At 46.5% G+C, this 12,858-nt stretch overlaps 1 protein-coding gene and 1 long non-coding RNA gene across 3 annotated transcripts in view; one reads left to right on the top strand and one right to left on the bottom strand.

Annotated features, from left to right (window-relative positions):
• LOC133492498 (cadherin-12-like) overlaps positions 1-4,595 on the bottom strand; it is a 58,375-nt gene extending 53,780 nt beyond the window's left edge. For both annotated transcript variants that reach the window (XM_061804770.1, XM_061804771.1), the window contains exon 1: positions 4,338-4,595. In XM_061804770.1, the coding sequence (XP_061660754.1) occupies positions 4,338-4,595 (258 nt within the window). The remainder of the gene's footprint in view (positions 1-4,337) is intronic.
• LOC133492503 (uncharacterized) overlaps positions 1-12,858 on the top strand; it is a 239,532-nt gene that overhangs the window by 192,642 nt on the left and 34,032 nt on the right. The window lies entirely within an intron of this gene.

Here is a 12,858-nt window from a genome sequence, read left to right as displayed (position 1 = left end):
TGCTGTGACTTGTTTTGCAGCGTACCTTTTCCCCTTGACTCGTCTTTATATTATTCAGTTCTATTTTGATTTCATAGACATCTTAACATCCGTGCCATGCTTTTTCTAAACACCCAAGGATCAGAAATGGGCGTGATTTGGGCGTACGAACGCATTTTCAGAAATGGAAGATGACAAAATATTCCCTCGGTCGAACCATGTCACACTTGGTGGGTGGCCGGGTATTCCAGGTATCAATTTTTTTGCTCGTCTGAATTCCCCGAAGATGCCACCAAAGCCCCCGATGAAAGGAAAGCGGTAGTCGGTGTCAAGGAAGTATGGCTTACATGATAGATCTTGACTGCTGTAAGATCTTTCGACATCTTACAGCAAGATCTTTAGACCTCTTTCTTTAAGGTCTCTGCTTGTAAGAATTTAGCTATTTTAATTTAACGTGATGCTGTTAGAGGACGGTACAGGGTCGTCACGCATCTTAGTATTTTTTCCTCTGCTTAGTAGTAATTAAAAAGGAAAATCAAATTATCTTGAAGCCATTTTTTCACGTAAGATGAGTTTGAAATGCATTTGGGGATTATAGTTTGGTGTATATTTACAGTTTCATTTATTAATGTAGGCCATTATCGGGGAGAAAAAACACTGTAGGCTTGAATTACTTGTTTATGCTCTATTTGGAGCAGAGCTCGGTCTCCATCCCCTGCTATGTTCTAACATTTAAAAGTCAATTTTCCATGATATGTCCCCTTAAGAGTTTTTTAACAAGCTTCCACGGTGGCGAAGCGTCTCCGGATGAGGCTGGACGGCAGCATGTAAAACATGCTTGATGAGTTTAATAAGAGCGCGCGTGCGACGCCGGCGAAGACGGCGGCAGGGGGAGGCGGCGTAACCTTATTTGCACCTCGGTGAGCGGTGAGGACAATTAGCAGCAGCTGCTTGGTTGTTTGCCTTCATGTTTAGCGGCGGCTGCGCGGACCGCAAGCATATTAGCGATTATTAGCGCGCTGAATCAATATGAAAATGTCACTTGGCTTGCTGCCACTTTTGCTAAATGAGGTCAGATGCGGGCAAAGATGGTGTAACGTTGAGGATAAGCGCATTCGCAAGGAACGTCAGCAGATCCCTACACATGCGGTGAGATTGCTGTTCTTGCGCTCGTCCGATAGAACTCGGGCGGACGCCGCTTGACTTCTTCTTCTCTGAATGTCTTTTATCAAGACGCTTGGTGGTCCAAAGCCAAATCGTCATGTCGACGCAATCCTCCTCGTTCGGCAAGTGAAATAATTGACTTCTCCAGTTTTTTCCCCCCGTAACAAGTGCGGCATTGCTTTCCTACCTGGAACGCTCCCCACCATCAGTTCCGTGGAACTAGGGGAGTCATTTCTCAACGGATTTATGAACTTTTGTAGTAGTACATTGAAAGCGGTCAAAATAAATTACATTATCTTTATCGGGTTTTTTTTTTTTTAATTGCCTGGCTTTTGAAGAACAAATTTACAGGGGACAAGGTTTGAAACGGTCCCCTTTGTCATTTAGATTATACATCAAATAAAACATTTCCCCCTAAATGAATTTTTTTAACGCTTAACCCCGCCCTCCTGTGGTACACCAGAACTGGCGGCAAACATTATTAGAGAAGGTTTTACGGTGTGTGGAAAAACTGCGTCCATCTAAACGTTGTTACCGTTTGTGCGGGCAGAAACTAAGAACTGGAACGTGATCCGCAGCTTCCCGATGTACTGAAAGAGAAAAATATGAAGTGCTGATAGCATAACTAGCTAATCCGTAACATCGTTGACTTCCTCGCCGCCTCGCTTGCTTTCTCCTCCGACTTCCCGTGGTGCCGAATTCTCTTCGCAGTCACGGCTGACGTCCCGTCTCGTTAGTCGCAAGTGCAGTCGACGGCAAGGGGTGGGTAATATGTTTTAGGTTAATAGCGGTAAACTAGCTATTAACCTAGCATCAAAAAAATGATATTCTCGAACTTGGTGTTGAGTGCAGTGATTCGCATACAAATTCTTCCAGATTCTACAGTCAATCTGCAAGTAATTGATACCCCACAAAAGGGATTTTCAAATTGCAACTGATGAGACAAGATCGCGGCTAAATCAAACACACTAGCGCACACACGATGACTCCACCGCCGACTTTTGTGGAGGATTTTATCGTAGTAGGTGAGCCGTAACATCGGTGAATAATGTCCATTAGGGTGCGCTGGTGAGACCTCAATAGGCGGTGCGTTTGAATGCGCTGACCACACAGAATACTGAGTTGACTCTGCTCACGTGCATCTCCCGGTGTGCGTACGCACTGACCAAGCGGAAAATAACGGGAGGGAAACGGCGGACAAAATGGGATTCGACTCGGGAGCTCGTCGACTCAAATCGTTGACTTTTATGGAGCGGCCCAAAGGGTACGTAAATTGTAAATTAAAACAAGACGACGGAGGGGGGACCGCGAGTGCTGCGGACGGCGGGGCCGGGTGCGACGCGGGCTGACGTGGCAAACGTTCCCGCACGTGCATGCACAGCTGGAGATGTTGTACTTATGCGTCCTTAATGGCTGACGAGATGAGATGAAAACAAAGCAGTGTGCAGCAGCTGACGGTGGAGACCAGATCGTCGCGTCCCATTAAACGTGCGTCACGGTGGTGCATCAGCAAAAAAATAATCATGCCACAATATTAGGTACAGCCGGCTGGAGAGCCAAAACACGAACTGGATCTTTGTGCTTTGAAAATGTGTCGATAATACCTGTTTTGTTTGGATTTGGGAACTGCGCTGAACCAAAGGGAACACAATCCCGACATCTCACAGCGACACGGACTCGCATTGATCGTTCACGGTGTGATCTATGAATGCTAAAAATGCTAAACCGGCGACGGCAGCAAAGCAAGGCGATCCGTTTGACACCGCTACTTTCGGTTAAGTGCGTAATCATTAAAAAGCTCGTCGGTGTGCGAAAATGTGCTGCTTTGTCTCAATCAAATAAACGCAAGCGGCTAAAAACGACGGCGCCAATTAGCTCGCTAATTGTTTCTCCGGTTGCTCCTGCCTTTCCACTCGCGCACACCAATACACAGAGTCAATTTTGTTGCGTCGAAATTGCACTTTCAGGCTGGTCTCAGAATACCTTCTAAGAGCACCTTTCGAGATGGTGGCCCAGCCGGTGGTCCACTTGGGTTCATTTATGTGCCTTTGAAAGGGGGATCTGTGATCTGTTCTGCTCTTTAAAGTCAACTTGATAACTGCGTCAAAGGACGTGTCACTGTCACCCTGCCCTCACCCTCAGCGGGTTTCATCTCCGTGGCTTTTATCCCTCTAGCTAGCGCCAGCATCAACGTTGTTAAGGCCCACTCTCGTCTCCAGATGCTTTTCATAGAGCAGTCAATCATTGTCAAGCAAAGCGCAAAGCCAAGTCCACGTGAAAGCCTAATGATGGTTGCCCATTAGCGTTCTAGCTACATTTTGGATCGGCTCAAGGTCACGGTATCCCAAGTTCTTTGATACCAAAGTAAACTAACTAAAGGCGAGGAAAGGATGGATACCATGAATTCTGGCGGAATGCATTTTTAAAAAAAAAAAAAAAAAATAGTTGGGGTAAATCCGTTTTCTGCTGTAGCTTGGGTGAATTAGGATGTGAGATAATAGCGACAAACAAGAACCTAAACGCAACATGGTATGAGATTTTCTCCAACAAAGGTTCGAGTTGTAAACAAGGTGGATGGCTTCTAAATCAGGTTTCAAGTCTGGATTTGGGGTTTATGCCTGGGTTCAGGTTTTTAATTCACTTTTTAAGGGGTGGTTATGGTTTCCAAATGCGGTGCAGAAGCTCTTTGTTTTCAAATGTGCTTTTCAAGGAAGGGTGAGGGTCTCAAAGCAGAGTTCCAAGTTAGAGTTCTGGTTTCAATAAAATGTTAAGTGTTCAAATTCTGTCTGGTTAAACCAACTCAGCGATCTCACCAAAGTTAGTGCTTCAGTCAAGATAGAGCATTTGAAACAATAATTAGGGTTTCAAATCTGGATTTCAAGCCCAGGGTTAGGTAGGTCAAACCGGTGTCAGGGTTTCAGCAGTGGGTAAGAGGTTGAATTTAGGGTTTCAATACTGGGTTCAATCAAGTAAGGTTTTGTCTTTGACGCCATGAATCCTGAATCAATCATCCCCTCAACTATTTTACGATAAACCTGGGAACCCAGAAGATCTTGAATAATGATCCTCAAGATCTCGAACAAATGTTTTTCGATTTACCGAGTCTTGTGGTGGTTGTTGTTTTCTAAGTAGAAGAAGGAAGACTGTTAGTGGTAGTAGTCTTTGTATTAGTGGTAACTGTGATGGTGGTTTACCTTTCCCACATACTGCGGGTCAGAGCCCATGTACTCCTCCAGCACAAAGAACTGGTTCCACACCCAGCCCCTTTTGACCCTCTGGAACCCAGCCGGCCCATTCCTCACAGGGCCAATCAGGCTCCTGGCGCGCACCTTCCCCGCCATCCTGCCGGGTCCCAGTGGAAAGGAGGGCGGCCGTACGGGGGACGTCGGCGAGGCCGAGCCTTCCTGGAGGTGATACCAAAGGAACAGCAGCAGGCAGTTCCTTGCTAGCATTGGCGGTCTGTGAGGATCAGCTCTCAAAACGGAAGTGGCACGGAGGCGAGAGCTGAGCCACGGTGAAAGCACTTTGGCGAGGAAAGAGGCGGGACTGCGGCAGCGGCCAACGCCGAGGAAGGGTGCCGTGCTTTTTCCCGCGTCGGACAGGAAGGGCTCACTTTAAGACGTCATCACCTGAAAGACAAGAGAGGACTTTAAGACCAAACCTCATTTGTGTCTTGTATCTTATGAGAGCCAGACTCACTGGCGAAGAGTCCTGGATTTGAATTTTGGGTCTAAATTAAGGTTTCAAACCTGAGCTACGGCTTCAACAAGACTTGGGATTTCCAAGTAGGGTTTGAAGTTAAAACGCATCCCTTCTTAGACAAATTTAATTTGCATAGTTTAGTTAGCCAGATGTTTTGGGTACATTGTGTTAGCTTGCATCATACCCGAAAAGAAATTTTGTCGCCACGATAATTCCTTCGGTCAAACGTCAGGGTGTTGAGCTCGCAATCGAGATCGTCGCCGGCTCTCGAGTAAACGTCCGTCGACAGACGTGACGGAGGCGAACACGGACAAGGTATAAAAAGGTACAATCCAGTTTGCAGCCTTGCAATTTAATATGTAATCTGCTCTGTCTGCCACTCGCCTGTGTTTGTATCCTTTGTGGCGAGACGGCGGCGCCGCCTGTCACATCCTTGTCACGGCACATTATTGACTTGCATTCCGCACGCCAGATAACGTAAAGTGGCTGGAGAGAAACCCTTCGGAAAAAATGTTTCCAAAAGTCTCGAAGCATGTTCGGATACAAACGCTACAAGACCTTTCAAGATGATCCCTCTTCTAGCTGTGGTTGATTTACGAATATATTCACTCACTTTAATAATTGGATTTGCACAAATTACTAAAATAACCCTCACGCAAATTACTCCAGCTAGCAACAATTTCATGTCACATTTTCTGGAGACGGGACCGCCCCCATCAAAACAAATTTCATGGGTCCTAAACCATACAGCAAGAAAGCTTGCAACGATCCAACATGTTTTTTTTTGTTTACGCCGCCATCTTGGAGGACAAAAACCCCCGTGGCAGGATCTGAATCTACATCGGTGCCCCGCACTAGCAAATCTGGATTCTCCTGCCGTGTACGATTCAGTTATCGGTGGCAAAGGTCCTTATGAGATTGACAAAAAGTCGTTTGTAAAAGATCCTGACGTGTGTTATGCAGGCATGGTAAACTACCTCGTGTTTTTGCCCAACCAAGCAGATGAAAGCTTTCAAAGGTCTAGATGCACACGAGCGGTTTACGAGCGGATGGTTGCGTAGCCACCAAATACCCCCGGATATGCAGTCATTACGGCAAAGGTCAATTTGATCAAGTACTGGATGTGCACTTCTTCTTCTTCTTCTTTTCCTTTCGGCTTGTCCCGTTAGGGGTCGCCACAGCGTGTCATCTTTTGCCATCTTAGCCTATCTCCTGCATCTTCCTCTCTAACCCCAACTGCCAACTCACCACATGCATAAACCTTCTCTTTGGTCTTCCTCTCGCTCTTTGGCCTGGGAGCTCCATCCTCAGCATCCTTCTACCAATATACTCACTCTCTCGCCTCTGAACATGTCCAAACCATCGAAGTCTGCTCTCTCGAATCTTGTCTCCAAAACATCCAACTTTGGCTGTCCCTCGAATGAGCTCATTTCTAATCCTATCCAACCTGCTCACTCCGAGCGAGAACCTCAACATCTTCATTTCTGCCACCTCCAGTTCTGTTTCCTGTCGTTTCTTCAGTGCCACCTCTCGTCTCTAATCCGTACATCATGGCCGGCCTCACCACTGTTTTGTAAACTTTGCCCTTCATCCTAGCAGACACTCTTCTGTCACATAACACACCAGACACCTTTCGCCAGCTGTTCCAACCTGCTTGGACCCGTTTCTTCACTTCCTGACCACACTCTCCATTGCTCTGGATTGTTGACCCCAAGTATTTGAAGTCGTCCACCCTCGCTATCTCTTCTCCATGTAGCCTCACTCTTCCCCCTCTACTTTTCTCATTCACGCACATATATTCTGTTTTACTTCGGCTAATCTTCATTCCTCTCCTTTCCAGTGCGTGTCTCCATCTTTCCAATTGTTCCTCTGCGTGCTCCCTGCTTTCACTGCATATGACAATATCATCTGCGAACATCATGGTCCAAGGGGATTCCAGTCTAACCTCATCTGTCAGCCTATCCATTACCACTGCAAACAGGAAGGGGCTCAGAGCTGATCCCTGATGCAGTCCCACCTCCACCTTAAATTCCTCTGTCACACCTAAGGCACACCTCACCATTGTTCTGCTGCCATCATACATGTCCTGTACTATTTTAACATACTTCTCTGCCACACCAGACTTACGCATGCAGTACCACAGTTCCTCTCTTGGTACTCTGTCATAGGCTTTCTCTAGATCCACAAAGACACAATGTAGCTCCTTCTGACCTTCTCTTCTCAATATGAGCGTACTGGATGTGCACAATAGATCAAAATATTAGAATGGATACATTGTTGTTTTTTTTTTTTACAGAATGAGTGATAATTCAAGCTAAAACCGAACCTAGTATTGTAACCTTGGTTCAGCGTGTACACGGAGAACTACCGCAACCAAGAAACTAAAAAATGCTAGAATGTATATATTGTTTTTTACAGAATGAGTGATAATTCAAGCTAAAAGCAAACCTGGTATTGTAACCTTGGTTCAGCGTGTACACGGAGAACTACCACAACTGAGAAACTCAACATCCAACAACAAACAGTGAACACCTCTTAACTCCCAAAACAAGACTTTAAGATTCATTGACCTACCCGAGATAAAGTGGCCTGGAAAAAAAAAAAAAAAAAAAAAAAAAAAAAAACCTCTTACATACTGCAAGCTGGTCTCGTTCAAATCAGGTCTGGACAACCGAGACAACCACGTAGCCCTACTCCTTTTCTGACAACTCCTCTGTCTCACCTCTCTGACGGGTGATGACTTCAATTATTAACCTTCTTTTCGTGGTGCAAACGACAAAGACGAGAAATACCGCGTGTATTTTTCCTGACGTACAGATGTAAACAAAGCAGTTTATCCTCCAAAATCACGACGTCACCCGACAACAGCGATTTTTGATCATTGTTCCGGATATGATCATACATTTTGAATTGCACAATTCGATGTATAGTTTATATTTGGCCAAAATCGTTAAGTGTAATGTCACTAAGACGCCCGGGAAGTGTTTTGAATTGTGAAAAATAAAATATGCAAAGTGTGCGTCCTTTGAGAGGCAATCATGCCGTGTTGTTGTTGTTACATCTTCATCCGGTTTGTTGCTCCCCATCACCCAAATGAGATTCCCGACAACGCGAGAGGGCGAGCGTCTAATTTCATAAGCGGAGCCCTCGTTGACTTGATTGCCTTTGATTAATTACGCCGACCCGGAACGTCGACCGCGGCGGCGGATCCCGGGGTTACAGTGGCCCGCCGACAACCCCGACCAATTTGTTCTTCACACTGCATTATCTAAAAAGTCAAGAATGATCTGCAAAAAGTTCTGCCGGCGAGGACTTTTTCTGACTCGGGTCAGACGCGGCTCTCCCGCAGGTCGCTACTCATTTAGTGCAGCCATAATGGAAAATGACTGTTCCTGCAACCTCTGCAGAACGCGGATGCCCCGGGAGGGCTCCGGCGCATATTTGATGGGCTAAGTTCATTAGCATGTGTCGGGCTGGCGGTCGCGCGCTCTGACCCGTCGCCGGCGACGTCGGTCTCGCACGTCGCCTTCGATTCTCTGAAAACAAGGCGGGTTTTTCGCGGAACGCCACCTGGCAGAGGAATCCACCGAGCAGCTCATTTCATCCTGGCGCCGAAAATGTGACAAGCAAATGAAATCGCTACAGAAAAAGTTGGGATCTGAATCGTGTTCCGTTCCCTGAGTTATAGTTGACGAGAGTTCATGGAATAGTTTTCTTAAGCTTGCAAACTCACTAATTGTTTTATAACCCCAACATAATTAAATATATAAAATAATAAATTTATTAAATGAACTCAAATTATTTTTCAATGTTCTTTCATTGAATTATGTTTAGTTAATTCTTTGATTACTGTCGTCGAACGTATCCTGATCACTTAAAGGCAAATTCATTTTCCGTTCTTAGATCATATTGCGTCTCCATTTCAAAATGTAATCCTGCAAGGCATTCAATCAGAATCCGTTATTGGTTTATACAGAATGTCAACATCCATAATGCAAAAACAACAAATGAAATACTTTGATCTATAGAAGTATCACCATCCTGGTTGTGACTGTATCCAATGCTGTTTCTCGGGCATGATGTTTTTTCTTGTAGTCGTGTCGAAAATGCTTCAAACAATATTGTCCACTGCACGACGAGAGTGCAAAGGCGCAGTTGGTGGAGCGCCGCAGCCATAAGACTTTAATATCGGTGAGGCCTTTGGGGGGGGGGTGCGAGGGAGGCGCAGAGGCGGAGGCGAGCTAATGAAAAGTAGCAACGTTAGCACAAGTCCTCACGCGCTCGTCTCGGGTTTGCCCGGGCTGAGGTTCTGCCGATGGCCCACGTGTCGCCGCGTTAGCGACGCTCCCGCGCGTGTTGCCCGCCGGGCAGCGGAAAACAATACCAACGTTAATAACACCGCATGAGTCATCGTGCCTGCTCTTCGTGGTGCCGCCCGCGAACGTTGTGTTCAGGGCAGTTAGCGTTCGCATTGCATCCGCGGAGTTGTGACGCTAACTAGCTCCGGCAGTGGAAAAAGTATCGGGGCACCTACAGGAGTTGAGCACGCTTGCATTGTTGTAGGAAGTGTCATCGGATATCATGTCGGTACAAATTTGGGGGAAGGACAGACGCACCTTTCAAATACGTCGGAGGATATCTAAGCTGTCTTTTTTTTTTCTTTCCTGACCGGCTGTGGAGCGTGGCGAAGAATTTTGATGTTGCAAATTTGCCTGCTTCCGCTGAAGTATCAGAGACAAAACTGATAGCTGTATTTGTGGGGGTTGCGACCAGAGCGTGATGTTTAACATCCCGGAGAGATTGTGTGCCGCTCTGGAGAACAATTGTCCCTAGATGGCCATTGCGGTGGTGGTGGGAGGGGCGGTGGGGGGGGGGGAGTGGTTGTCTACCTTTTGCATTGCCTCAGTGTAGTATTTTCTGGAAAGTCCAACGTTGGCGAATGTGACTGAAGTTGGACCATCAATAAGAAATTAAAGGTTGCTTCAGAGTGATAATTGCTTTCAACACAGCAGTGCGGAAGATGTGAGCGTTCGGTGTTTTCTTTTACACGGTCTCTGTACTGCCCGTCTGATACAAAGACTGGAAATCAGGGTGCTGTTGTCGGGCACCTTTGGGCACCTGGGAAGTATAAAAGTCTTAACAACGAATAATGTTCAGAAATTCATAGAACGATGGACTGCTGAGAAATACAACCCCTGAAAACCAAAAGCACCTGAAAAACCCTTTGCAATGTGTCGATAGTTTGCCCCCCTATCGGCTGGCTTGCCATCTCTGTTCTAGTCTTTGCTGGCCTTGTTCTTCCATGCTAACCTCTTTCAAGAATGCCTCAATGCACCTCGATTGGGGATCACACGGGGAAGAGCCGTATCATCGTCCATCTCCTGGACGAGCAATTCAAGTCCATCCGTCGTCTGGCGTGGTCTATCTTTGTTGTGCGGAGAAGAAAATAGTGGTCCGGTTTGGTTGAGAGGATGCCAGAGCTTTGAAGGAGCTGGAATGTTTTCCTCTTTTCATCCGGTTGGTTCTGAGAGTGAGCCAACAAACACACACTCCACTCTTCAATGGCGCCACATAGCAGCCTGCGTCTCCGAACGAGGCTATTAACGCTACGAGAACGGCATTGCCGTCGAGACGCGCTAACGCAATTTTCAAGTCGGCCCCGGAATGCTGCTTTTGAATGTGACTAGCCGCGGCAGAGGTGAACTGAAGCAGGGGACAAACCTGAATGAAAGATTTGAGACTGGTTTTCGGGGCATTTCCTAGTTCGTAATTTAGGGTGAGGTTTAGGGTTGGGATCTATATGGTGGAACCTCAGATTACGAGTTTTATTTGTGGTGTGACCCTGTTCCCAAAACCGAATCATTTCCAAACGGAGGAAATGTTTCCCATTGGAATGAGTGGAACCTTAGTTGATGCGTTTAACCAGAGGTCGTTTTTCCTTGTTCATAAACTGATTCAGTCCTGAACCGGCTTATTTGTAAACCCGCTCGTTCCTAAAACGAGTTCCCACTGTACTCCCTGCTTTGTACTAGTTTTATACCAAACGACAATACGAGAAACCAGAATATTTTGACGTTCAAGTCGTGTTACCCATTTTGCCGAGCCATCCGCTGTCAAGACCCTGATATCAGAAATAGCTCAGGTCAGAACCTTGGGAGAGAACATGCTGCTAAACATGTTAACACTTTCACGAAGCCACAGAATATTCAGAAAGACAGTTGTTGCGTGTAGTCCGTACGATATGAACACGCTCGCTAAAATGAGCGCAGAGATCAAGAAGGTCAATGTAAAAAGAGGCTTGATACAAAAATTAAAAAAACACGGCGCAATTGACCTTTTGCTAAGCCGCGCCGAGGTTTGACACTCGTGTTGAATATAATTATACATTTTATGATGTGGAGGGAAAAAAATGATGTAGCTCTTCTTAAAGAGTCATTTTGGTTTGACTCAAGAGGTTAAAGGGAGCCATTTCATTCTCTTTCCACGACCCCAAATTAACCCAAATGCACTCCCCACAACCCCTGTGAGGATAAGCAACTTGGAAAATGGACATGGATAAATACAGGCTCCGGAAAACACTATTTGATCATCTGCATGTCAATCAGACACACTCGTCTGTCTGTCCGTCCGATCTATCTCCTCCACGGTGTCTGTACCTTTCCATTACGAACCATCTCCGTGTCCGATCCTCACTTTTCTCAGATTGGGTCTACAAAGTCTAAAAAGCCGACACTCAAGTGTTGCACGACTCCGAGTCTGCTGCTCTCCTCGCGTGAGCGGGGGGGGGGGGGGGGTTGTTACATTCACAACAGCAGCGTGTGGTTGCAACCCTCGCGGAGGTGTCTATGTAATGGAGTGATAATAGGTGCAGGTGATGGCCGGCTCCCGCCGTTTTCCACTGATCCCGCCCGAGTGACTGCGCATTCAATAAAAGCTTGCCGGCTTGACTCGCGACCCCCCCCCCACCCCCCGAGGAGTCGGCTGACAGCGGGGCGGCCCGGAATCGGCGTTCACCCGCCGCCGTCAAACCCCGCCGCTCGCGTTTGCACAAAGGAAAAACGCCCGTGGCTGGAGTTTGCGGCCCCCGTCCGCCTCGCGTCATTAAAGTGGCGCTAGGCTAGGCGGAGCCCTCGTAACGTGGCGGATAGCGGCTGACATTTTGCCAGGGAAGGAAATGGAAAGTTGAAACTCACAAAAGCCGAACGCGGAATCTTTGTCGAAGTCAAATGTTATCGCCGGGGGCTCTTTTTGATGTCTGACGCACACAACGGGTGCTCGTGCAAAATTGACATCGGAATCTCAACGATGAAAATCACACCGGAGCACAGAAATATATACATATTCCACGGACACTCTCGCAGATAATTGATTTATAGACTTTCGGTGCGCTTGGTCTTTTTGAGGCTGTAAAAATTGAAATATTGTTGGCCGTAAGTAGATCCATTTTGCATGATCTGAAAGAAATCATTGATAATTATGTTCAGGCATCTGCAGTGTACGGCTACCTAAATGAATTGCCCGAGATGCTCTGAAAGTCAAAGGCAAATCGCCATGGCAACAGCTGTGTCCTTTTCCTATTAAAATGCATATCCTTTGGATTGAAACACATTTTTTATACACGTTTTATAGAATGAGCAGAACAAAAGAATTTCAAGGCTAAACCTCTGTTGATGGATAAAATGTTATCGATAACCCCGCAGAGCAGAAAGTTACCCACGAGTTACCCAAACAAGTAGCTTTCATTATGTTGCAGTTGTATGTACAGTATATGTACCGTCGTTGAACGGTTGTACCGTAGTTTCCGCACCCAAGAGCCTTTAATTTTCTCAAAAGCTGACAGTGCGCCTTATAATCAGGTGCGCCTTATATATGGATCAATATTTAGCCTTTAGCGCAGCCCATCTAATGGGTGCATAACCCCAGCCTCTACTGTAGCGTCTATTCTATGCGCCTTATAATGCGGTGCGCCTTATATGTGAGAAAAGTTTCAAAATAGGCCAGTCATTGCAGGTG

This window comes from Syngnathoides biaculeatus, chromosome 19 (assembly GCF_019802595.1).
Source record: "Syngnathoides biaculeatus isolate LvHL_M chromosome 19, ASM1980259v1, whole genome shotgun sequence".
Taxonomy (NCBI): Eukaryota; Metazoa; Chordata; class Actinopteri; order Syngnathiformes; family Syngnathidae; genus Syngnathoides; species Syngnathoides biaculeatus.
The sequence above is the reverse complement of the archived record's forward strand: the minus strand, read 5'-3'. Positions and strand labels throughout refer to the sequence as shown.